Source organism: Silurus aristotelis, assembly GCF_946808225.1.
Source record: "Silurus aristotelis genome assembly, chromosome: 11".
Classification (NCBI taxonomy): domain Eukaryota; kingdom Metazoa; phylum Chordata; class Actinopteri; order Siluriformes; family Siluridae; genus Silurus; species Silurus aristotelis.
The window spans coordinates 11,858,971-11,883,595 of record NC_139584.1 but is presented as its reverse complement, the minus strand read 5'-3'; the positions used below and the strand labels follow the sequence as shown (position 1 = coordinate 11,883,595).

Genomic DNA, 24,625 nt, shown 5'->3' with positions numbered 1-24,625 from the left:
TAGACATGGTAGAGTAAATGTTCATGCAGCATGAGCTCAAGCCTCATGGATGATGAAAGAAACGGGTACACAGTATGAATGAAGTTAAGAAATGCCAGCAAGCAGCCCCACCTCTCCACCCACTGCCAGTGAGAATGTACAGATTGGGCTGAACAGAGTATAGGCATAAGAATGTAACACTGATAGTAGAAGCATAAATAATGTCTAACTCTAATAATCTCTTTTTAGCATGAATTAAAAAATTATTTGTTTTGTTTAATACCTTTACACATAAAAGATGTACAAGATAAAATATTACCAGCATCTTTTTTTATAAAACTTGTAATTTGAGAGGGTTGAGAGGCAAAGGCTGCTACTCAGAAGAAGTTAAAGGTAAAATGTTAATGTCGCTACTGCGTTTCAGGAGGTGGAAAAGGGGCAGGGGAGGTGCTCACTTTGCCAAAGGTAGCAAATCGGTCAGGCTCGCGTGGGACTTGGGAGGGGGCAGAGGGAGCGAAAGGGTCTGGCACAGAGTCTTTAGCAGGGAGAGAGGAAAACTCCCCCATTCCACGTCTCTGAAATGAGTCTGAGGATTCTGATCTGCAGAGGTTCGACTGCTTACTTGTAAAACAACACACACACGCGCACACACACACACACACACACACGTTCTCAACGAGAAAAACCTTAATATCACAAACTTAAACTCTTACAATTTTATACAACTTTATATTAAAATAATATTTTATATATATATATATATATATATATATATATATATATATATATATATATATATATATATATATATATATTTTTTTTTTTTTTTTTTTTTTTTTTTTTTTATATATAACGCATTGGATGAATATGGTTCATTTTGACTATGCAACATCATCTTTTTTCGGTTTCGCCCATTATGGGTCACCACAGCGGATCTTCCCTCTCCATACCCCCACCCCTCCACCCCGTCCTCCACATCTGCCTCTTTCAAACAGACTACCTGCATGTCTTCCCTCACCACATCCATAAACCTTCTCCTTGGTCTTCCTCATTTCCTCCTTCCTGGTGGCTGCATCCTCAGCAGTCTCCTACTGATGTACCCCATGTCCAAACCATCTCAGTCGTGCCTCCCTCACCTTGTCTCCAAAACGTCCTACATGCGCTGTCCCTCTAATAAACTCATTTCTAATACTGTCCATCCTCATCACTCCTAACGAAAACCTCAACATCTTCCGCTCTGCTACCTCCAGCTCCACCTCCTGTCTTTTACTCAATGCCACTGTCTCTGAACCATACATCATCACAGGTCTCACCACAGTCATATAAACATCAGTCTCTTTTCTCGTTATAAATTTATAACGCATTCACTGCTGATGAACTTGGTTTTTCTGAGCATAGTTCTGCCAGTAGGTTACACCTTCCTAATGACAAGCAGCAGTGTTTCTTTACCACAGTGGGTTCTCCCCACTTTGATCTTCAAAGCATGTGGAGAAATTGTGGCAAATTGTTACATTGCCATTCCTAAAATAATTGTGACACGATCGAAGCTGGACCAGTATGCACTTGAACTACTTGAGAGGCATACTGTCAGGGTAAATGGCATAATGAGATACACCACACCTTTTCTTCAAAGGAAGGATAGTCCTTGTCTACAAGCAATCTGCATGTCTTCCACTACTTCGAAAGTACAGAGCGACAGATCGCGAATGACCATGAAATAGCCCAGATCTTTTGTCAAGAGGTACAAAGGCTGGATATAACAGGTTATGTGAAAAGATTGACATGCAGATTATTATAATAAATCTTGGTACATCCCTCATCACTTAACTGTTCATATAAATACAGAGGACAAGTTCTGAATTATTGCATTATTCCTGGTCCTATTCTGGGTCCATCCCTTCTGGATGTACTGAGCACACGGTTGCTATCTGTGGAGACATTAAAGCAATGTTTAATCAGATTCAGCTTTAGCTACAAGATCGTTCATTGTTATGCTTCATCTGGAGAGACATGAAAAGGGATGAAAAGCCGAGTATCTTAGAATGGCAGGTTCATCCCTTTGGGACTACCTGCAGTCCTTTTGTGCCACATATGCACTACAAAGGACCACAGTGATTATGAAAAGGAGTTTTTACTCTGCAGATAAAGCCCGTAATCTAGACAGAATGCGCAGTCTGCTTTCTTTGGGTGGATCTGATATCTGGCAGTGGGCTACTGGTGTACCCTCTGTTGTAGAACACCTCCCAATTGAGGCCAGAGCAACCAGCACAGAACTGTGGCTTCCGGAGCAAAATTCAGACCTACAAAAGCCAGCTCTGGGACTTCGTTGGAATTGTCTTACTGACTGTCTTGAAAACAAACGTCGTCAAGATGATTACACTGAACCTACACTGTGAAATGTGTACATAGCACTGGCTGCCCCGTAAGGAACTGCTGAAAAAACGACTGCACTAGACACTATATCTGCCAAACTTCACACGTTAAAACAAGCTCAGATAAACAGCTTTCCAGCTTTTGCTTACCAAAATAATTAATACAGTATTTAGACCATTGGTTCTTAACATTGTTGGTGGTACTGACCCCCACCAGTTTCATATGCGCATCCACCGAACCCTTCTTAAGCGGGGCGTGTCATCACGAATCATATGAGTCGGGTGTGTGTCTTGACCTCCGCCGAACCCCTGAGACTGACTCACCGTACCCCTGGGGTTCGATCGAACCCAGGTTAAGAACCACTGATTTAGACTTTCCAATCCACTGCAGCTGCAATGTAGGAAAGCCTTTCCCTTTAATTGTAATTCCATGCTTCACCACTAGAGGGACATTTACAATGAATTCAGGATAATTTATCTCTATTACGCTCTCGGCCGTGTGCTTAAAAGGCCAGAAGATCGAGGAGCAGCTGATAGAAGATTACACACTGATAAGCTTGTAACATCTCGAATCCCGCAACCAACTGCGATCTATTTTATTCACTGCAAGGAAACCACATTGGCGCGTCCACACTCACTCTTATACATACCATACCCATATACGTCTATACCTACCTAATCACTCAGTGACGTAATAGAAAAACAACTACTCAGTAAAGTTGTGTGGATATAACTCTCTGAGCTCTTACTCTCCAACAGGAGTCACCTGTCTTCAAGGAGGATCAAAACCTTTTCGAACTACGCTTCTTTATACAGATCCTGATCTGATCCAGTGCAGTAGTTCAGCTGATCCAGCTCCGGGTTTTCCGACTGTCTTTATTGGCCTCATCGTCTCTCGCAGAGTGCAGGATGGACTAGTGGGAACAGAAACATTATGGCTGCCAGTTTTTCCTTGACTCAGGTAATTATGGATTTCCAAATCAAAAGTAACATTTCGTTTCTACATTTGCTAAAAGGGATCGTCGTAAACACATGTTTAAGTTGTCGCGGGTAAATAAGTTTTGGAGTTGGAGGTGCTCGTGGTGTCTGTGCGGTTGTGGCTGGTTACAGTCAGTTGCTTGGGGAAAAGTTTGTAGCTTAGCCTTCAGTCTAATCTTAGAGAAAAGGGCGTTGCTAGTTTGTGTCACTTTTGAAACGGCTGTTTGCCTTGACCTTATTTATACGCTTGTGCAACAGCACTTTACTTTAATTTCACGTCTGAAATCCTGACTTTTAACATTGTAACCGAGCACGGAAACCGGTTTATCGTTGTAGAAGTGAAGAGTGTAACTGTAGCAGCACAAGCGGTTTTGCGTTCATTACACCCGCGATGCAGCGGCGTAACACCGCGTAAAGTCCCAATGAAAAGATTTGCAGAGTGAAAATCATTTTAAGGGAATGTTTCAAACTTTTCGTGTTCATTGGTAAATAAGAGATCAGTGTTATTAACTCTGCTGCAAAGCACAGATTCCTTGGTGAAAAGAGAGATTTTGAATGTACAGCCAGGAGGAAGTGCGGCTCTTAGTCCTGGTTTGCTTTCGAGCTCGTCAGCTTTTTAGTGTCCACAACCAAAAATAAAAACTTTTCTAACTGTCAGTATATTAGAAATGGAATGAAATGTGTTTCTTTGTTTTCTTTGTCTGGTAGACTTTCCACTAAACAAATGTGACTCGTGTTTTTCGTGTTGTCCAACTGACTAGCAAGCTAGCGCCTTTACCCCCAGGATGCTAGTCAACACATGCTAACCTCTATCACTTAATTCATATATATATATATAAAAAAAAAAATAATAATTTTATAGAATTGCATTTCTGACGTGTTTCTAATACATGCCAAGTGCCTTCTAAAGTTATTTGTAGTTTCAGCTATGCACAGTTTCTAACTTAAGGTTATAGTGCTCATTAGAAGTTGAACTTGCCTGCAGGGAACTGAATATATAATTGAAGTGTATTTATTTGTATATGCATTGACAGGTGGCATATTAAAGGGGAAATAAAGCCCACCAGGTGTTTGCCCTCCAGAACAGCTTTAGTGCTTTTTTTTTAGTGCATGTTTTGTGCGTGTGTATGGGGTGGTAGTTCAATTGAGTGAATTTTGGTTGATGTTAAAGGCCATGGCATCTGATCATGGCATCATTTTCTTAACTGCTTGATAATGTCATGCAGGTCAGTTGTTAGGAAATATCCCCTCTGATTGTTTCAGCATTTATTTATTTATGGTTCACCTTTAATTTGTCAACCGTGCATTGTATGTCATATTTACTCAGATTTCAGGAACAGAGGATGTCATGCGAAAGCATTTTTGTTTTGTTTTGTGCAAATATGAAATATAATGCTTTATAATCATGGTCAAAATAGGATAAATGTGTGATTTTTGTTATATTTCCCTCTCTATTTAATGATTTCATTTAGTATACCTGCTACTCTCCTGAGTATATTTAGTTTCTTTGGAATAAATGCTGTTAAGGTAGCGCAACAATTATAACTTTAGGGCTGTACGCTGGGCGAAATGAAGTAATATATTGCTAGTGGATTTCCTTGCGAGGTTATGTACGTGTTTTTTTTTTTTTTTTTAACCAGATATGCAGTAACTGAAATAAAGATTATATTAAAACTAGTCGCAGGTCCATTTTAATCAGTTAGATTGTATAACGTATTCTTGAAAGTTCTGCTTTTTTTTCCAGAAAGAAAATGGTTGTCCTTTTTTTTTTTCTTTTCTTCAAAATGCTCTCTGCCAGAAACACTTTTGCATGCATCAGTAAGCTCTTAAAGAGAAACTGAACTTCCGAAATAAACAGCTGTGATTCTGTTCAGATGTCAGTCAGTGAAGATCTTTGTAAGAAAGCGATGCAGTGCAGAATGTTAGCATCTCTATCTGACTGTGCTTAGGAGCTATGTGAGGTCACAACTACTTGACTTTGTTGTCTAGTGTTTGCAAAGTTATGAATAGTGCCTGTTTTTCATGATTGAATGTAGTTTTTTTTTTATTTCAATTTAATTGTTTTATCTCATTCACAAATTATGTATTTTCAAATCTGGTTTCATCCAACAGTGTTTTAATTCCCCCATCACCAAACAACTGTAATTAGCTTGCTTTATTTTTTTATTAATTGAGAAATAAATATAATAGCTGTAAAATTATAGGCTGTTTGGGAAGGAAAATAAATGGCCACTTTAATTAGCATTTTAGCATTCTATATTATTCCCCTTAAGGTAAGGAGAAGTCAATAATGTCATCTGACTAACAGGATTCCCATTTTTGCCATATTCAGCTGATGACTGATCACTGTGTGCTCACATTTGTAATAAAAGCTTTCTTTAGTTACCTTTTGTGAGTTTAGTTTTAGAAACACTTTCGAAAAGCACATGACTTTCACAGATATAACACTGTGTGTGTGTGTGTGTGTGTGTGTGTGTGTGTGTGTGTGTACAATTTAACATCTTAACCTTTTAAACATCACATCCTGTATTTGAAAAGCAATTAATTATTATTATTTTTATTTAAATGGCTTCTTATTTACGTCTGTAGACCAGAACACTTGTGCAAATAAATAAAGTATGCAAAACAGTTTTGTTGAAATCTTTGCTTTCTTAAAAGGAGGTGTTCAGGCTTGTCCTAGGAAAAAAGATTTCTGAATGGTCTGTATTTCAGACACAGTGGTTTTTGATGGGTTTTTCCCAAGCCAACCACTCTGTATAATGCAAATATATACAAGGCAGTCTCTTAATAATAGTAAGCTGAAGTGTTTATTCAGGTCTTATAGACACCAGTTTGGCGAAAAATCTTTCGCGTTCATCAAATGTAGAATTAATTTTGCTAATTCTAATAATTAAATCATGCTGATTAATCTATTAAGATAAAATATGCTATAGTTAAGATGTACCAACCTATTACTCTGCGTTTCATGACAATAATAGACAACTGTTATTGATGTTGTTTTGATGTAAACAAAATACAGGTTAATTTGTTCTGGCAACAAAAATCAGATGTTGCATATTTGTATGTTACATGTTTTCCCTTGGTAAAAAATTTTTGTGTCAACGTTTTGCATTGAATGTATTAGAAAGTGGCCACATATATATTAACATTTAAAATGAATGAAATGTGTAATATAAAATATTAAAAAGAATAAAACAGATATTACTAATGATTATGGGCAAAGTTTTCTGATTCAAGCTGTTGAATCATTAGTTTGTTCAAAAGGATGTGCTGTGATTTAATTTAAATATAAAAATGCAAATTTGCTTTTAGAAAAATGTTTATTTGTCTGTGATGTTGATTTTTTTGTTTTCTGTATCAAGAGGTTCTACAGCAGGGAAATGGTTTGTGTGAGCTCATTTTAAACTGCTGGAAAAAAAAATACACCCATACATTCTCAGCTGGTTGCCAGATGTCCTTCCTTTCTGTGTATCCTGTATCCTGCCTGTCTTTCTGACACCAATCAAAATGATGTAATAGTTTATATATATATATTTTAGGGTTATGTCTGCTATGATGTTCTGTAAGAAGCAAACATTTCTTATTGCATAATTGATAATCATTTTCCCCTCTCTTTTTTTTTTTTTTTATTTTTTTCCAGCTTTCGAGTGGGAACCCCGTGTATGACAAGTATTATCGACAAGTAAGCTTGATCTTTTTATTTACAATGGGTCCCATTTAGCACAATGAATACAAGCAAATTTTGTTTGTGTGTTTTTATGCAGGCAATTTAGTATCCATGAACAAATGCCATAAATACTGAAACACATTGTATCCTATTCATTCTCCTAACTGTGTATAAATGTTCATGTAAAAAGATGGGTGTACTTTTATTTTCACTTGATGGGAATATCATTTTAATTTTATTTTGACTAATGGAAGGGACTTACCAGGACTAAGAATGCAGTTGAGAACATTTTCTGGAAAAGAAATGGACAAAGCAAGCCAACACAAAGTGTTTTTTGCTTGAGAGTTTTTGATGTTTTTGATGTATTTATGAGCATAGCTTTTTGATGTATTTGATGTATTTATGAGCATAGCTACATGCAGATTAGCTGTGGTGGGAACACAGTTAGCACTTTACAGTTGGTCAGTTTACAGTGAGATTCATTTACACACAGCTTGTATTTTTAATATATATATATATAAAAAAATTTTTATATATGTTTCTATATCGTTTTACAACATAAGAATGAAATGCCTGTAGTAAGAGAGGGATCCACAGATCGTGTACATATTGAACAGCTATTTGAACCTATCCTTTCTGTAACATAGTCTCTGTAATAAGATGCCTCGCTGAATCAATAATTCATTGAATAAATGATGACCTGTGGTCATGCTATGGCTCAGACTGCTAAATGAGAATGAGACAGCAGTGAGCATAGACTCTGCTCATCCTAGAAAGGATTTCCTTGAACCTATCTGTGCATCCTATTTGAACAGAGATTTTTCAGGCAAATGCATGCCATTCTGAACATGACAGATAATAAAACAAGACACATATATTGGCCTATACACTGACTTTATATTGCAGGTCTGGTGGAATACAGTACTGCACATTTCACATGCCCATGCCAGTCTTTACACACTCATTTTCTCTATTGAGAAATTGAGTTGGTTCTAGTAAAGACTTTAACAACTGTACCTGTCAAATTAATGTATTGAGATGTCAAATATTGTAAGATTCTATAACAGTTTATAAAAGCATGAGGGACGATGGGTTGCATAGATCTGCGCCTTAATGATTTGCGGTATTGTTATTTAGTAATTGTGTAGTTTGTTCATTTCAGCTTTGCGTTACATTTTTCTGGCCCAGACATTAGCACTGTTAAGTAAGAATAGTGACATACATAGCGTTATGAGTGTGCTGGGTTGATGATGATGCCTGGATGTGTTAGAGATGGACTACTGAAATATTATTATTTTTTTTTTTAAAGCGTTCTGCTGATGAAAGTACAGTTATAAGATGACATCCCCCCTCTTCTGAACTATGTCTGTGTTTGTGTGCAGGTCGATCCATCTGGCACTGGCCGAGTAGCAGCCGCTGATGCGGCCTTGTTCTTGAAAAGGTCTGGTCTTTCAGACCTGGTCCTTGGCAAGGTAATTGAACACTGCACGCGTATAAACCACTTTAAGCTATTAGGCAATGTCTTGTGGGACATGAAGGCTAATATATTGATGCAAACATGCTTAGATATAGCAAAACTATTGCTCCAAGGACACTTCATCACTATGTGCGCTAAGGTCACACACTTATTTTCTATTTGTAGTATAATGCATGTAGAAAATCAGTCATTTTCATTCCAGCTTTTTACCATGAAAGTGGATGGTATGTGTCTGTTATTCTAATATGAGAAAAGTACAACCTCTCTTCCTTTATTTAATTAGGGCACAACATAGTAAATAAGTAATTCTCACCAAATGATATAGCAAATAACTTCAATTGACGACAAAAAAAAATGTATGTAGTCATATTTTTCCAAAAAGCAAACCACCATTTGAAACCAGATATAAAAATGAAATACACTTCCACAATTAATAAGGAAGTAATTAGCAAGGGCTACTAAATAGTTTATGGGTTGATGCGATGTCTATTGTTAAAACTGCTATACGAATGAAATTGAATTTTAATAAACAGGATTAGAAAGGATTAAAAAGCAGAACCAATTGGCAGTTTAGGGTCCTGGAGTACTCAAATGCATGTCTACATCATGCCAAGAAGAAAGTACATCAGCCATGACCACACAGAAGCACAAATTACTGTAGGAAAACTTTTTTTAATTGTAATTCCATGCTTCACCATTAGAAAATCTACAGTGAACTCAAGTTGTCTCACAGAGCAGACTGCTTTCAAGGACTTTTAGAACCTTTCCAAACCTTTATTACCATTCTACAGTAAGCGCAATCAAAGAAGCGCAATCAAGACAGTTGCCAGTCTTCCCAGTGAATTATTCTCTCCAAGCAAAATATAGTAGCAAGGTTTTGAACTAAATTGACCAAAATAGAGATGCTTGATCATTATGCTTAGCTTTTTTTTTTTTTTTGGCACAAATAAATGATTGTCTGTTTACTTTTGGTTTTCTTTTCCAGATATGGGACTTGGCAGATTCAGAACGCAAAGGCTTTCTGAACAAACAGGTACAGCCTTTCTCAACAAACTCTCTCTTTCTCTTTGATCTGTTGCTGTGAGAAAGACTTTAAGAATGTGTATACTAAAGTATGTTTTTATATACGTTGTCTTTTTAGCAATTTTTCTTCGCACTGCGATTAGTGGCTTGTGCACAGAATGACCTTGAGGTTGCCCTCAAAAGTCTTGCCGTGGCTGTGCCTTCACCAGTGTTTGTAAGTCAAATCTTTGTTTTCAGTGGATTTGCTTGTGATTTTGCTGACATTGCAGAAATTATATCCTTTTTCACAGGACTGCAACCTGTATATGTTCGGTAAGATTTCCCGACTCTCAATAACTCTTTTTTTTTTTTTTTTTGCTAGCATGAAACAACCAGTCCTCTTCACCCAGCAGGCATGACCATTGACAGTCCATGGGCGGTCAAGGTAAGATCTGATCCAAGCTGTTAAAGTTTATATAGCTCATATTGTAAAATATTTAAAATTGATTTAGCTCATAATTAATATATATTTTTTTGCGTGCGTGTTGGTGTACGTACGAATGTTTGCGATATAGCCAGAGGAGAAGCTGAAATTCGATGCCATTTTTGAGTCTCTCATGCCAGTGGGTGGCCTGCTCACAGGTGACAAGGTCAAACCAGTGCTGCTGAACTCCAAGCTTCCTGTAGATGTGCTGGGCAGAGTAAGCCACAATTATTTACTGAATTCATGCTTTTATTTCTGTTTTGCTAAGGTTCACATAAGCTTAAATTTCTCCCTATAAATGTGGAAGATGCATGTGCGACTTTAGCCTCCAGGGGGCGTTATTCACCAGCAATGTATCCTGATTTCTGCTCATCACTTGTTTGCTTGTTTTTGTTCTAAAAGTTCAGACCTGCGTTATGACAAACTTACTTAAATCTCTGTTGCAGGTTTGGGAGCTTAGTGATATAGACAGAGATGGAATGCTGGATAAAGACGAGTTTGCAGTGGTAGGTCCTGTGTTAACTTTTACATACCTGTTCTTTGTGTACGTACTTGAAGGAAAAACTTCTCACCCTTAATTAATATGAACATTGGTTAAATATGATCTTGTAGTTTTCTAACAGTCTAGTTTAATGGTATGAGCTTCCTGTAATGGCTTTCCATTACATTATTTAATGGTTATTATATTGTTGGCTTTAATGCTTCTTTTATTTGTAGGCTATGTATTTGGTGTATAGAGCACTTGAGAATGAACCTGTTCCCATGGTTTTGCCCCCACCACTGATTCCACCATCGAAAAGGAAAAAAGTCAATTCACCCCCTGTCATGCCCCTTCTTCCGTCACCTCCACCAATCAAAGAACGGAGTTCTACTCACTCTGCCGCCCAGACATTACCAGCTAAACCCACACCTCCACAGGTCAGCAGTCCTATAATAACTTTCAAGAAGAATATCATTTTAAATTAAGAATAGAATAATGGAAAAAAGGATAGTAATATTTGCTCTTTAATATTCTCTCTTTCATTGCCATTTCTGTGTGATTCCAGTGGGTTGTGTCTCCTGGTGATAAGGCTAAATATGATGAATTGTTCACTAAGACTGACAGTGATATGGATGGGTTGGTGTCTGGGCCAGAGGTGAGGGACATCTTTTTAAAGACAGGACTGCCCTCTGGTACTCTTGCTCGCATATGGTGAGACCATTCACACAATATGACTCTTAATATTATTAAATGAACACACACTTTCTGATACACAGAGTTTCAGTGTTTTTTCCTATTCACGATTGAGTGAAAGAAGAGAAAAATTTGCCTTTTGAGACAATTTTGTTGAAATTGATTCTAATGTAATACATGCAAATCAAAATCTGTCGGTGTTCGAACAACAGGCGACATTTAAACACCTAGTGTTTATCAGGAAAGTATAAATACTGCTGCTATACAGTCACTCCTTTAAGTAGCAGCAGGACCCTCCTGGGACGTATGCAATAAACTGGTTAATGTTGCAACCCATTTCATTTGTATTGTCTGTGTTCTCATCTGCTGTAGTTGTATGTTTTTAAAGCATCGTGTAGATGTGATGTTTGCGTTATCCTCATAACCATTTGCAATTCATGCTCTCTGCGTCGAACAGGGAGCTATGCGACATCGGAGACATCGGGAAACTGACCAGAGAGCAGTTTGCTTTGGCTCTCTATTTGATCAATCAGAAGCTCTCCAAAGGCATTGACCCACCCCAAGCTCTTACTCCAGAGATGATCCCTCCATCTGATAAGCTATCACGGCAGGTGAGACAACCCCCCCCCCCCCCCATTCGTACCCCACCCCATTCATTTGCTTTAACAATGTAAGAATTTTTTATATTTAATCGGTTAAAGATGAAATCAGGATGTAATTGTTTTACCAGTGCACAAAGACAATCAATAACACTTTTTCTAATTGCGTTATCTTTTATATGATTCTTTTTTTTAAGCTTTCTGCTTTGTCTGTTTGCTTTTCTTTCTCATGCTGTTAAGACACTTTCAACGATCTTGTGTTTGGCTGTTAGTTTAGCCTCATACAGGATCCCATTTTGTCTTCTGCTTTACACGTTGGGTGTGTAGTGTAATTTTTGCATTGCAAAGCTCATGTTTTACTGAATATCTAGCTTTATAATGTGTACAAAATCCATCATATTAATGTGTACAAATTGCTTATTTAATTGTTTGTATATGTGACTTCCGTTAGCTTAAATGTTATTCTCAATCATCTTTTCTCCTTATACATTTTTTTTCTTTCTGATCTATGCAGAGTAATCTCTTGTCATGTCAGGCTGCAGACTTCTCTGCCATTAAAGAATTGGACTCTCTCAGTAATGAGATAATGGACTTACAGAGGTGAGGAGTTTATGTTGTAATGTTGTAATTCTCTGTGGATTGTGGATTCCATTCGCTGGAATTGTTTTTAAACTGTTTCTGAATTGTAATTCTTCTAAAGGGGTCATTTTGGCTGTACCCAGTATTACCTTTGAATTTACTGCTTTGCTTAACCTCAACACTTTCAACATTTAGCTCTTAAAAGTACTGATATACTAAAGAGGTATTGTTGTAAAAGTCTCAAAATAGAAACGTTCCTATTTATCTTTCACGTAACCACTTGGTGAAAAGAGAAAATGGCTGGTTTCCTTTTTTATTTTACAGCCATTTTAGGGTGGGGTTTGAGTGTTGTCATCCTGCTTTGAATATTCATTAGAATACCACACACTCCTATGAAATCCTGATCCCTGGCTGTGAGTGAAGGAATAAACAGTGAGGTGAGGTATTGTATTAAAGGCAAAATAAATTAGATTGCACACGTTCAGGGCGTTGACATGGCGTTCCAGGGAGCAACAAGTCTCCTGAGGGTCATGTACCACATGAGGGCTTGTGTGGAAGAGGAATACTAGTGAGGGATGCTCATTTGCACTAAGGTGCAGTGTGGAGGTGTGGGTTAGGTAAAAGGTTTACTTTCTTCACTTCTCTTGTCTGAAACTACGAGGAGTGAGCGAGCAAGGCAACAAGAGAATTGGTGATCGGAATGGGAAGTACTTTTGATGGCACGTAAGAGACAATTCGGATAATTTGAGACACCGCAGAAAATGAACTGATTCAGGATTCTTAATCATGGACCCCACCAGCTAAAATGATGCATCTTGTTTGGGATTGCCTCAATTGTTCACGGCAGCAAGGCACTTCTGAAGAAAGGTAAACAATTCATCCTGCTTCTCCACTGCTGAGACTTCACATGCAGGGAACAGGCGTAATCTGCCTTGGAGACTGGAACACTACACTGTTAATAACAAAATGCATATGAGGATGTACTATCTTTTTTTCTTTTTTTTTTTTCTTTTTCTTTTTCTTTTTCTTTTCATCAGAACATAATTTCTATTTTCTTGTCGTGTGTGTAGTTTTTTGGGGGTTTGATGACTCTCATTGAATGAGATTTGTGATTCAGGTGTGTTCCAGGAGTGAGGAACTTTGCGTTGTCATTAAAACTTCTTAGTTTAAATTTTTCATGAAAGAGAGGAGTTCCTAAAAAAAAAGAAAAAGAATAAAATTATCAATCCATTTTTTTTTTTCCATTCGCCCCTTTTCCAGAACATTCATCCCTACTTATAGGAGAAGCTTTTTCAGCATTATATACATTACATTATATTGTAAGTTTATGTTTATAGAAGAAAACCATGCCCTTTGATCAGACTGTTGGGAAGCTGCTGTGACATTTCTTTTTAATATTGAAGATTTTTTTTTTACTGCAATCGTGAGGCCATTGTCACTTTTTTTTAATTTACACTTGTGAAATGAAAATCAAAAATGGAACTCTTAAATCTCTAGACATGAGTGTCTGTCTCTCTCTCTCTCATGCACTGCACTACACTGTGCAGTACCCTGGTATTCTTTTAAATCCCTTGAGGAACTATCTTTTTTATTATCTTTTAATTGAAACGTGTGCATTTAATCCTCTTTTTAAACAATGGGAGAATGCTATAAGCCTGCCTGAAGAGTGCCCTCTCTCTCCCCCTCCTACTCTGACAGCCCCAGACAGCTCTCCGCTCATGTGCATTTCTGGCACCTTTCCCATCCAACCCTTATTATAAGCTCACTCTCAAAAGCTCTCTTTGGCAGAAGCAGACATGGCACAAGAAGGAGAGGCAGTCCATGCAGTGGCCACCTGGCTACTAGTGCAATCTCTTGCTGCAGTATTGAAATACTCTTGTTGGTGTTGGTCTTTCAGAGAGAAAAGCTCTGTGGAACAGGAGATCAGGGAGAAAGAAGAGAGCGTTCGACAGAGGACCAACGAGGTGCAGGTAAGGAGTGTTGGAGAGCAACAACAAGATATAATTTCATTTGTATTGCAACAACATTGTGTATAGATTTGTGTGAAGTGTGCTGTTGACACAAACATGCACTAGACTGATGCCTTCTTAACTGCAGAGTACTGCTTGACTTCACTTTGTTTTACAGTGTGTGCGAGTGTGTCTGAAAAGGAGTGGGTTTCAAATAGCTTAAGGAATGTGCATGGGTGTTCTGCTTGATATAGCAGCAAGTCTTTTGTCTGTTTCCATGGAAATTGTATTGTTTATGGAGGATTAAGAAAAGCAAACTCTCAATTCATTTGTTTCCCTTTTATATTAGGATTAAGTTTTTGTTTTTTTTTTGTCGGTGTCTCAGTCGAGCTCTGTGTGTGCTCACATCGACAACAAAATAGGTAATGTAAATGCTAAGGCCAGAAGAGTGCTGGTTACAGAAGCATAGACATGAAGTTATGTCACTGCAGTAAGTAAAGATGTGTAGTGTAGTTCATGCTATTGAATATTACACTAATAGAGCATAACATTATGATGGGTGAGGTGAATAAGACTAATTATCTCTTCATCATGGCACCTGTTAGTGTGTGGTATTTTAGGCAACAAATAAACATTTTTTCCACTAAGTTGATGTTAAAATAAATGGGCACGTGTAAAGATTTGAGCGAGTTTGACCAGGAACAAACTGTGATTTCTGGACGACCAGGTTAGAGCATCTCCAAAACGGCAGCTCTTGTGGGCTGTTCCTGGTCTGCGGTGGTCAGTGTCTATCAAAAGTGGTCCAAGGAAGGAACAGTGCTGAATCGGTGAAGGGTCATGGGTGGCCGAGGTTTATTGATGCACTTGGAGAGCGAAGGCTGGTCCCGATCCAACAGACGGTCCAACTCCTGTAGCTCAATTTGCTGAAGAAGCTAAGAAGTTGTCAGAATACACAGTTCATACGTTTGTTTTAAATTGGGCTGCGTAGCCGCAATATTAGGCAGGTGGTCATAATGTTCTGCCTAATCAATGTATTTTATCATAAAAATCCCCAAACTTAATGATACCTACTTGATTCTTTAAACCTACCTTAGAAGTCCTCCATTCTTAAAGTATCTATTTTTTTTTTTATTAATTAATTTATTTTATCTGCTTTTAGAAATGAAGAGGAAAAGAGCACACACTCCTCATTAAAGACTGGTGTTTTATATATATATATTTTTTATGTCCCTTTGTGTTATTCTCACTAGTGTGATACTGTAGCTGGAAAATAGGTTTAGAGAATATTTCAGCTCCTAGATTAGATATTTTATGCCTAGGTTTGTTTAGATTCATTCAGGGTTTACTCAACAGATATTGGCCTTTTATGGAAGTCGGTCAAACACCTCAACATGCAAGCACTTTGACTTCCTTTTTAGGTTGAAATATATATCGATGTTTGGACAATTTAAAACTTATTTTATTTCCATTAGCATACACACCTTTAAATATATAGAAATACATAAAAATGTCTCGTACATATTAGTTGAACCACAGGAGAAGAAAAAAACACATTGACACAAGCCAGTGAAAGCTGGTTGTTAGCCTTAAGTTTAAGAATATCATGTATTCACTGTGCCTGTTCATGCTTTGAAAGGAAGACAAGGTTTTCAGGATGAGCGTGAGATCACCTTTTCTGTCAATAGTTGACTCATACCCCTTTTTTTTTATCAGCAGTAGCTCTTTTGGTTTCTCATTGGTTAAGATTCTTGTTTCCATGTGACTCGTTCTAAATTTTGGAGGTTATTATTATCATGGAAAGTTTGAGGTCCTTTAAAGCACAATGGCATTTGCTGTTGAATCACTGCTCTGTTGCATCACTGCACTGTTGAATCATTTCTTTTGCTTCAGTTTTGTCACATTGTAATTTTTCGGGCCTATCTTTTGTGTATGTCGTTAGGACCTGCAGGATGAAGTGCAGAAAGAGAGCGAGGAGTTGCGGAAGCTACAGGCAGAGCGACAGGAAGTGCAGGAAGCACTGGAGAAACTGGATGAACAAAAATTTTCCCTAGAGGAGCAGCTCCAGCTCATACGGCAGCAGTGCAGTCAGGAGAATCAGCTGGTGGGTGTGAAGGAGAGCACCAATGACTCAGCACTGACTGCTGTTTTTAGCTCATACATACGATTCAAATCACAAGTGTTTGCAGGACTGCAAATCCAGACATTAAAGTTGATGTTTATAATGGGGCCTTTACTATTGCATCTTTTGTTTTTTGTTCAATATTTGTTCAAAATTATTTGTCTTCTGATTAGATCCAGTCTCTGCAAGCAGAGCACTCTGAGCAGGAGCAGAGGATAGGTGACTATGAGGAAGAGCTGGTGAGGACACGAGAAGAGCTGCTTTGTCTCCAGGAACAGACGCGTACTCTAGGGGAGAAAGTGCGCTCAGCCCGTGCTCAGCTCTGCCCCCTACAGGACGCTGTTTCAGAATCTCACACACAGATTGCACAGGTTTGCTATCTCCCTACCAGATTTCCGTCTGGTTTTAGTATCTCTTATTTATTTATTCTTATTTTTTAATCTTATTGATTAGTCCACACTTAGTAGTTGTTTTTTCTTAAACATGAGAGTACGATATTAATTAGCTTTGCTAAAGTAAATGTTTTAATTTATGTACAATGACTTTTTATTTATTTTGTAAAACATTAAATATATATTTTGATGTATTTTCAATGAAAAAAGTCAATAATTCTATTTAGTTCCTGTCAGGTGAATGTCAAGTGAAATAAAAAAATGTTTTAGCCATTGTTGTGCAATCACATTCTCTGCATTTTATTACAATATAATAAAATGTCAAAGCTCATGCCAAACTTCCCCTCTCTGTTTTCATCTTTCTCTGCTTGTTGCTTTGGGTTTGGCTTTATTTCCTCTCATATAAATTGCTCTTTTCCTTTTCAATCAAATTATGTTTGCCTTGCGTTTCTTTCTATTCATTGAATGTGGGGTGCGCTGTAGATGCAGGAACGACTGGCTGAGCTAAAGACAGAAGAGCGTGATGCCCAGTTTACACGCATTGTCTTAGTAGAGGAGCCTCTTCTTGTCAATGGAACAGCGCCCCCTGCTGAACAGTCCAAGCAATTGCAGTGGCTACAGCCAACAGAACAGGCAACAAAGAAACCAGAAGATGAGGAGGAAGAGGATGAGGAGGAAGATCTGACTCCCACGGAAGAGCCGCAGGAACTGAGAGTTACTGAAGAGCAGCTGGAGGAAGAATCGACAGAGCAGTCAAACAGTCCTAAAGATCTTAAAGTTGATCTTGTGGAGGACCTCTTCACAAACATGTCCACATCCTCCACACTTAGTGCAGCCTGGCCTGACGATATGGTGAGGCATAATGGCTTATGCTTATTTTCCTTGTGTGGTATCAACCTAAAAACTGTACAGCAGAATGAGGGAGTAAACTGTTTTGCTTTTGTGTTTACAGGAAGCTTCACCTGCTGTACTGTGGGAGTCTAAAGAAGTGGAAACGAAACAGCAGACCAGCACCACAAAGGTTAGCTTAGTTAATAGTTAATCAGTAATAAAAACAAAAATGCCTAACCTTTTATTAATTGATTTGATGAAGAGGTGACAGTTTGTGTTTAAGGACAGCTGGTCTATAGTCAGGAATTTAATACCCAAATCTAATAATTGGCAATTTATAAATTTCCAGTTAATGATTAGGTTGCATGTTTGGATAATGTATAGGTGGAGTCTCCAGTTCCAGAACAAAAGGAGGAGCCCTCCCAACCCATAACTGCTCCCAGTCAGAACTCTGCCCCTGTTGTCGACTTCTTTCCACCTGATCCCTTTGTTGACAGTAAGACTCAGTTTGTTGCAGGCTTTACTACATAATCAGCTACAAACTTTTGATCTTTCTTCCTGGGATTGTATAAAATTGATTGTATTTCTCTGAAGGTGACCCTTTTAAGAGTGAAGACCCCTTTGCAAAAGGTGTTTCAGGTGAGCAGCAGCATATATCTGGTTTTGATGCAGTGTTGTTTTTTTTATTTGTTTGATTTTTAGTGAAACCACACTAAATATTTGTTTTACTCTCCAGATCCCTTTGGTGGTGACCCTTTCAAAGATACAGACCCATTTGCCACTGACTCCTTCTTCAAACAGTCATTCTCAACCTCATTCGCCTCTGAAGATCCATTTGCTTCTTCCGACCCATTCAGCTCAAACACTGGATCTGCAGAACCGGACCTGTTCTCCGCCCACCTTAACAACACAGCGGCGCCTGATCCGTTCCCGAAATCTAACACAGTGGCAGCAGATCCATTTAGTTCTAGTAGTGGCAGTGCACCATTTGCTTCCAAAATGGATGATCTTGATGACTCTGACCCATTCAGCTCATCAGCCGGTGCGGGGAATGACCCGTTTGCTGGGTCAGAGCTGTCATCAGTGAGTTCATTTCTATCCGCTTTTTGGTTTTGTTTTATTATTTCTGACAGTTTCATTATAGTTTATTTTTAATTTAGGTCTCACTTTAATAATCTGGGTTTCCACCATCTTTGTTTAGAAGGAAGCACCAGCAGTTGCTAATGACCCATTTGCTCCAGGAGGAACAGTCGTAAACGCTGACTCAGACCCTGGTAAGAGCGAACAGACTTATTCCCAAATATCTGACGATTTCCATCCATATTATACATTAATCACAAATATTTAATTTGAGGTACCATAATACCCCTAGTATTTACGTTTACTACTTGTTTAGTCACTCAATTAAAAAAAAGAAAAAAAAGAAAAGATGGCATTGATCACTCTGACCCATTCAGCTCATCAGCTAGGGCAGAGAATAACCCTTTTGCTGGGTCAAGGGTATGAAAAAGGTATATGTATAATGTTTTTGTGATCTGTGTGTATTTGTCTTTTAGATCCTTTTGCCACAGTATTTGGCACTGGTACTGAGACCTTTGTAGGAGGTTTTGCAGACTTTAAACATTTGGAAAAGGTAAATCTCATTATTTTTTCAGAAAATTGTGCTTAATCTACTTAATCAAAATACAATTTTTTTTTTTTCTTCCCACCAAATTTTTATCAATGAAATAGTGACATGTTTATGTAGTAAATTATGTAATGAAATTATAAGATTAACATTTATTGTTGGTTTATGTGCCTTTCAGTCTAATGGTGCTGACCACTTTGCCACATCAAACACACACAGTAAGAATCTATTCAAGGAAGAAAACCAGTTAGATGTCCCTCCTGCATTACCACCCAAAACTGGCACACCTACTAGACCACCACCACCTCCACCAGGTCAGTCTTTTTCTTGTTCTTTCTTTCTTTCTCTCTCTCTCTCACACACTTAATATTAGTAAATGTTATGTTGCATATTCAAAGTGATATTGTGGTGAGAGTAGAGAGCAGGTTGAGAAGAGCCTGGAGAGGTGGAGGTATGTGCTGGAGAGAAGGGGAATAAAAGTCAGTAAGACAGAGTACATGTGTGTGAATGAGAGGGAGGGCAGTGGAGTGGTGCGGTTGCAGGGAGAAGAGGTGGAGGAGTTCAGGTACCTGGAGTCAACAGTGCAAAGTAATGGAGAGTGTGTTAGAGAAGTGAAGAAAAGAGTGCAGGCAGGGTGGAGTGGGTGGAGAAGAGTAACAGGAGTGATTTGTGATAGTAGGGTATCTGCAATAGTGAAAGGGAAAGTTTATAGGACTGTGGTGAGACCTGCGATGTTGTATGGATTAGAGACAGTGGCATTGATTAAAAGACAGAAGGTGGCGCTGTTGAGGTTTTCGTTGGGAGTGACGAGGATTGACAGAATTAGAAACGAGTTTAGGATGGAGGATGGAGCCACCAGGAAGGAGGAAAAGAGGAAGACCAAGGACGAGGTTTATGGATGTGGTGAGGGAAGACATGCAGGTAGTCTGTTTGAAAGAGGCAGATGTAGAGGACGGGGGGTATGGAGATGGATGATCCGCTGTGGCGACCCCCGAATGGGAGAAGCCTAAAAAAGATGTTGCATAGTCAAAGTGAACCTTATTCATCCAATGCGTTACATGGAAAAAAAAAAAAAAAAGTTGTATAAAATTGTAAGAGTTAAATTTTCTGATATTAGGGTTTTTCTCTTTGAGAACACGTATACGTGTGTGCGTGCGTGCATGTGTGTGTGTGTGTGTGTGTGTGTGTGTGGTATTTTACAGGTAAGCGGTCGAACCTCTGCAGATCAGAATCATCAGACTCATTTCAGAGACGTGGAATGGGGGAGTTTTCCTCTCTCCCTGCTAAAGACTCTGTGCCAGACCCTTTCGCTCCCTCTGCCCCCTCCCAAGTCCCACGCGAGCCTGACCGATTTGCCACCTTTGACAAAGTGAGCACCTCCCCTGCCCCTTTTCCACCTCCTGAAACGCAGTAGCGACATTAACATTTTACCTTTAACTTCTGCTGAGTGGCAGCCTTTGCCTCTCAACCCTCTCAAATTACAAGTTTTATAAAAAAGATGCTGTTCATATTTTATCTTGTACATCAGTTATGTGTAAAGGTATTAAACATAAAAATATATACTAATTTAATTCATGTTCAAAAGAGATTAATAGAGTTAAAGACATTATTTATGCTTCTACTATCAGTGTTACATTCTTATGCCTATACTCTGTTCAGCCCAATCTGTACATTCTCACTGGCAGTGGGTGGAGAGGTGGGGCTGCTTGCTGGCATTTCTTAACTTCATTCATACTGTGTATCCGTTTTCCTCCATGAGGCTTGAGCTCATGCTGCATGAACATTTACTCTACCATGTCTACCTTACTTTGCTTTGCATGCACTTATCATCTTTTGTCCACCTATCTTGATTGCCTGCTTCCTCTAATATAAGCTTTTCTGTATGAGCTGTGATTAGCTCAGGTGGTTTCTGATTATGGAGTCAGACCCACTGCATCCCATGACTCCCAGCAAGCCCTTGGCACATGCTCTCAGCCTCCACCCTCTCTCTAAGGAAGGTCATGAGTTTCCAATATAACCTACAGAAAGTATGTACAATAAAATGTTTTATGAGGAGGTTAGTTATCATTATGGCTCCTTTTTGTGTTGTGTTTATTTCAGCGTTTAATTATTATTTTTTGCTTAGTCAACTTTTAGTTCCAATAAACAAATTTCACATTACGTTTTACTTCATTTATATGACGTATACTCTGTCATACTCTATTTAGAGTGCATAAAAAATGCATGGTCCGACTTTCCGAACTTCATTAAAGTTAAGTGTAACAGCATGCTCCTGGATATGGAGGTTTACTCGGTGGTGAGAGGTCAGGAATTGTGGCTGTCCTTGAGCTGGGAAGATGTCTGTCCTCTGTGATCAATCTAACTGCAAAAATCTGTTTTGTATGTTGTAACACTTTGTGGTGAAGTCATTAGTGTGCTCCATATAAACAATGTGCCTGAGACTTATTTGGTGTATGTGTCGTCCATCCTTTTCTTTTATTGCTGCCTCCTATGTGCATGGACTGCATGCTCAGCATGGTTAATATGTCGCCCTACATGATTAAACACTTCACATGTGTTTTGAAATGATCATTGGTAGAATTTGTAGAATAAAAGTTAATTTTTATGGGTTAGAAGGTATTTGGTTATAAGGGGGAAATGTAAGGGATATTAGGAGTCTGTTTGAAGGAAAAGGGATGGGACACAAAATAATTTTCAGGGAATTGTATACAAATCAATCATATTGCTGGAAATATTTTAATGGTTTTACAAACTAATTATTAATTAGGTTTAGAGGAAGTGCTCTGTTTAATTTAGCTCTGAAAAAAACATTGTACAACATGTGCACAGCACTAATTGCTTGCCACAGCTGGTCATTTTTGCATCTGGTTTTTGCATCTAATTGCGTCTACCACTGGAATTTGTCTTATAATGTTTACCTACTGCATTTCATGAGGCCCAGTTTAACTCTGATCACTGTGAAAATGAATCAAATTTATCTACTGGCACAATTCATCAGATCTAAGCGTTCGTTAGATCCCGCTCTTCAGCAACGGATTTTAGATTTGGTGTTGGAATTGGTGTTGATGCTCAAGTTTTGATACTGCAGTATTGAAGCCTCATAATAAAGAAAAAAGAACACATTTATTTATTTTTTCATATTTAATGGTTTCCTATTAGGGATTGAATTATTTTAGCTCATGCTTAACTTTTAAAATGTTATCCAAAATATGGTGAAATTTCTCCTGCCTATGATATGTTCTCATCACATCTACTCTATTATACATGACTTCTACCAACATGATGACCGGTGATGAGAAATTATTTGTGAATTAATGACCAACATGGTTTGTTGAATCACCAGTATCAATTGACTGCCCTTTTGTTTGTTGGTAACATGACATTATTTTCGATTGCTTGATTGTGTGTCTGTGTGTGTGTGTGTGTGTGTGCGTGTGTGTGCGTGTGTGTGGAGCAGTACCCAACAGAAGAGGACATGATCGAATGGGCAAAGAGGGAGAGTGAGCGTGAGGAGAGGGAGCGTGTGGCCCGACTCACCCAGCAGGAGCAGGAGGATCTGGAGCTGGCCATCGCGCTTAGCAAATCCGAACTTTCTTGACCTGAATCGCCCTCCAACCACACTGCCGAAGAAGAAGAGGAAAGGGTGAAGGCCTAATTTTACGGGTGCTGGATTTAACAATCCCACTAGTTATAGTGCAATCCAAATCTCCCCTCTCAGTTTCTCATCCACTACCTGTCAGCACATCATCTCTCTCTCTCGCTCCATGTTGCCAGTGACTTTTCTGAAAACAGTGTGGGTTTGGAGGAGGATGGTGTAAAGGTGAAGGACTAAACACAACCCCTGGTGTTATTTTGAGTTGTTTTTTTCTTTCTTTCTGGTGTTTAAAAATCAGTCATCTTTATATATTTCTAACACGATCAAACATTTGGCAATATGAAGTTTTACACACTTAAGAATTGACAGGTTTAATGTTAATCAGGAAGCCCAGACCTTTAAACATGGTAGGTTTCATCTGTGTGATGTGATGCTAAAATTGAGCAATGTGATCGTATGGTCAGGAGTGAAGTTGCCCTGGATATAAAAAAACTAAATTAAAGCTGAAAAGTTTATAGTAAGTGACATGAGATGAAATCTTTCATGACACTAAAAAATAAAAAAATTATGATGAAAAGATAGATAATTACTCATGACACCAATGAACGTGTCTGTACTGGAGGCCTGGATTGAAGCTGGAACCCCTGATGGAGATGCTTGCAAACACCTGAATAACATTTTTAGGGCACCGTTATCTCAGTAGCTCCTGTGCCAGATGTTTGCTTCATATATGACATTGATGTCTTAAAGATGTCTTCAAAGTTGAAATAACCAGCTTTCGAGGGATTGTTTGATAGTCCTGTAAATCTCCTTGCATATGAAAATTTCAGAACTACAATATATACACATCTGTTCATAAATTTGTATGAAAATGTGCATTCTCGGATCATATCCTCCACGTATTCGCATAATATTTTTTGTGAGAAAGACACCACTGTTGTCAAAGGCGATAGGATACGAAAGTGTGTTTTTATGTATGTAAGATATATATACTGTATGGGTGTGTATATATATATATATATATATATATATATATATATATATATATATATATATATATATATATATATACTGTATGTGTGTGTGTATATATACATATATACTGTATGTGTATGTATGTGTATGTATGTGTGTATATATATATATATATATATATATATATATATATATATATATATATATATATATATATATATATATATATCTATCTGTATATAAAAAATAAATAAACAGTCAGTAAGTGGTAACCTACTTTTGGGAAATGCCTTTTACATTTCTATTAACTTATCTATTTCTATAAACCTAAATAAACCTAAGTTGCTGAAGGCTAAAAGAAGAAATGTCTGTGCAATATGTCTAAGACTCGAATAAAAAAAAAGTTTTTCCATCTGGTATCAGGACGGCAATAAATTCACTTTTGAACCACTAAACATGTCTTAAAATTTTCCTTAAATGTTCTCCTTATACAGTGTGTTGTGTTCATTGATTTTTCAATTGTTTGTATCTTTTATTTGCATATTAAGGAATTATGAATGTCTCATGATATTATTTTACTCAGTTAAAAACTGGTTTCTGTTCTGTAGCACTGGTTTGTATTATAAAATGTACCCTCTGTGCCTGTCCTTTGGTTTTGACCTCAAGGCCGTTGTCTACATTTTAACATCTTAAGTAGCCTTAAGAAAATATCTAACCTTATTGTACAAAAATGCACTTAGTCACTAAGACCTTACATATGAAAGCATTGCTTATGGTGTTAGTATCAGGAAAAAAGCCCGTTTGGTTTATGATTATTCAATTGCCA

At 37.9% G+C, this 24,625-nt stretch overlaps 1 protein-coding gene across 7 annotated transcripts; it reads left to right on the top strand.

Annotated features, from left to right (window-relative positions):
* Positions 1–2,802: 2,802 nt before the first annotated feature.
* eps15 (epidermal growth factor receptor pathway substrate 15) lies at positions 2,803–23,413 on the top strand. Of its 7 annotated transcripts, XM_083553791.1 has the most exons (26): positions 2,803–2,973; positions 3,111–3,312; positions 6,970–7,011; positions 8,379–8,468; positions 9,459–9,506; positions 9,615–9,710; positions 9,858–9,920; positions 10,051–10,176; positions 10,406–10,465; positions 10,677–10,877; positions 11,006–11,151; positions 11,591–11,744; positions 12,247–12,332; positions 14,209–14,281; positions 16,200–16,361; positions 16,553–16,750; positions 17,255–17,623; positions 17,724–17,792; positions 17,987–18,098; positions 18,197–18,241; positions 18,339–18,685; positions 18,804–18,876; positions 19,159–19,235; positions 19,408–19,543; positions 20,432–20,598; positions 22,687–23,413. In XM_083553791.1, exons 2-26 carry the CDS (start codon positions 3,286–3,288, stop codon positions 22,825–22,827), a joined length of 3,108 nt encoding a protein of 1,035 aa, XP_083409917.1. In that variant the 5' UTR covers positions 2,803–2,973; positions 3,111–3,285; the 3' UTR covers positions 22,828–23,413. The 7 variants fall into 7 exon arrangements, with proteins under 7 accessions (XP_083409917.1, XP_083409921.1, XP_083409920.1 ...); XM_083553795.1 differs by lacking the exon at positions 22,687–23,413 and having other exon boundaries at positions 17,261–17,623; positions 20,432–21,674; XM_083553794.1 differs by having other exon boundaries at positions 2,823–3,312; positions 17,261–17,623; positions 18,807–18,876.
* Positions 23,414–24,625: the final 1,212 nt, after the last annotated feature.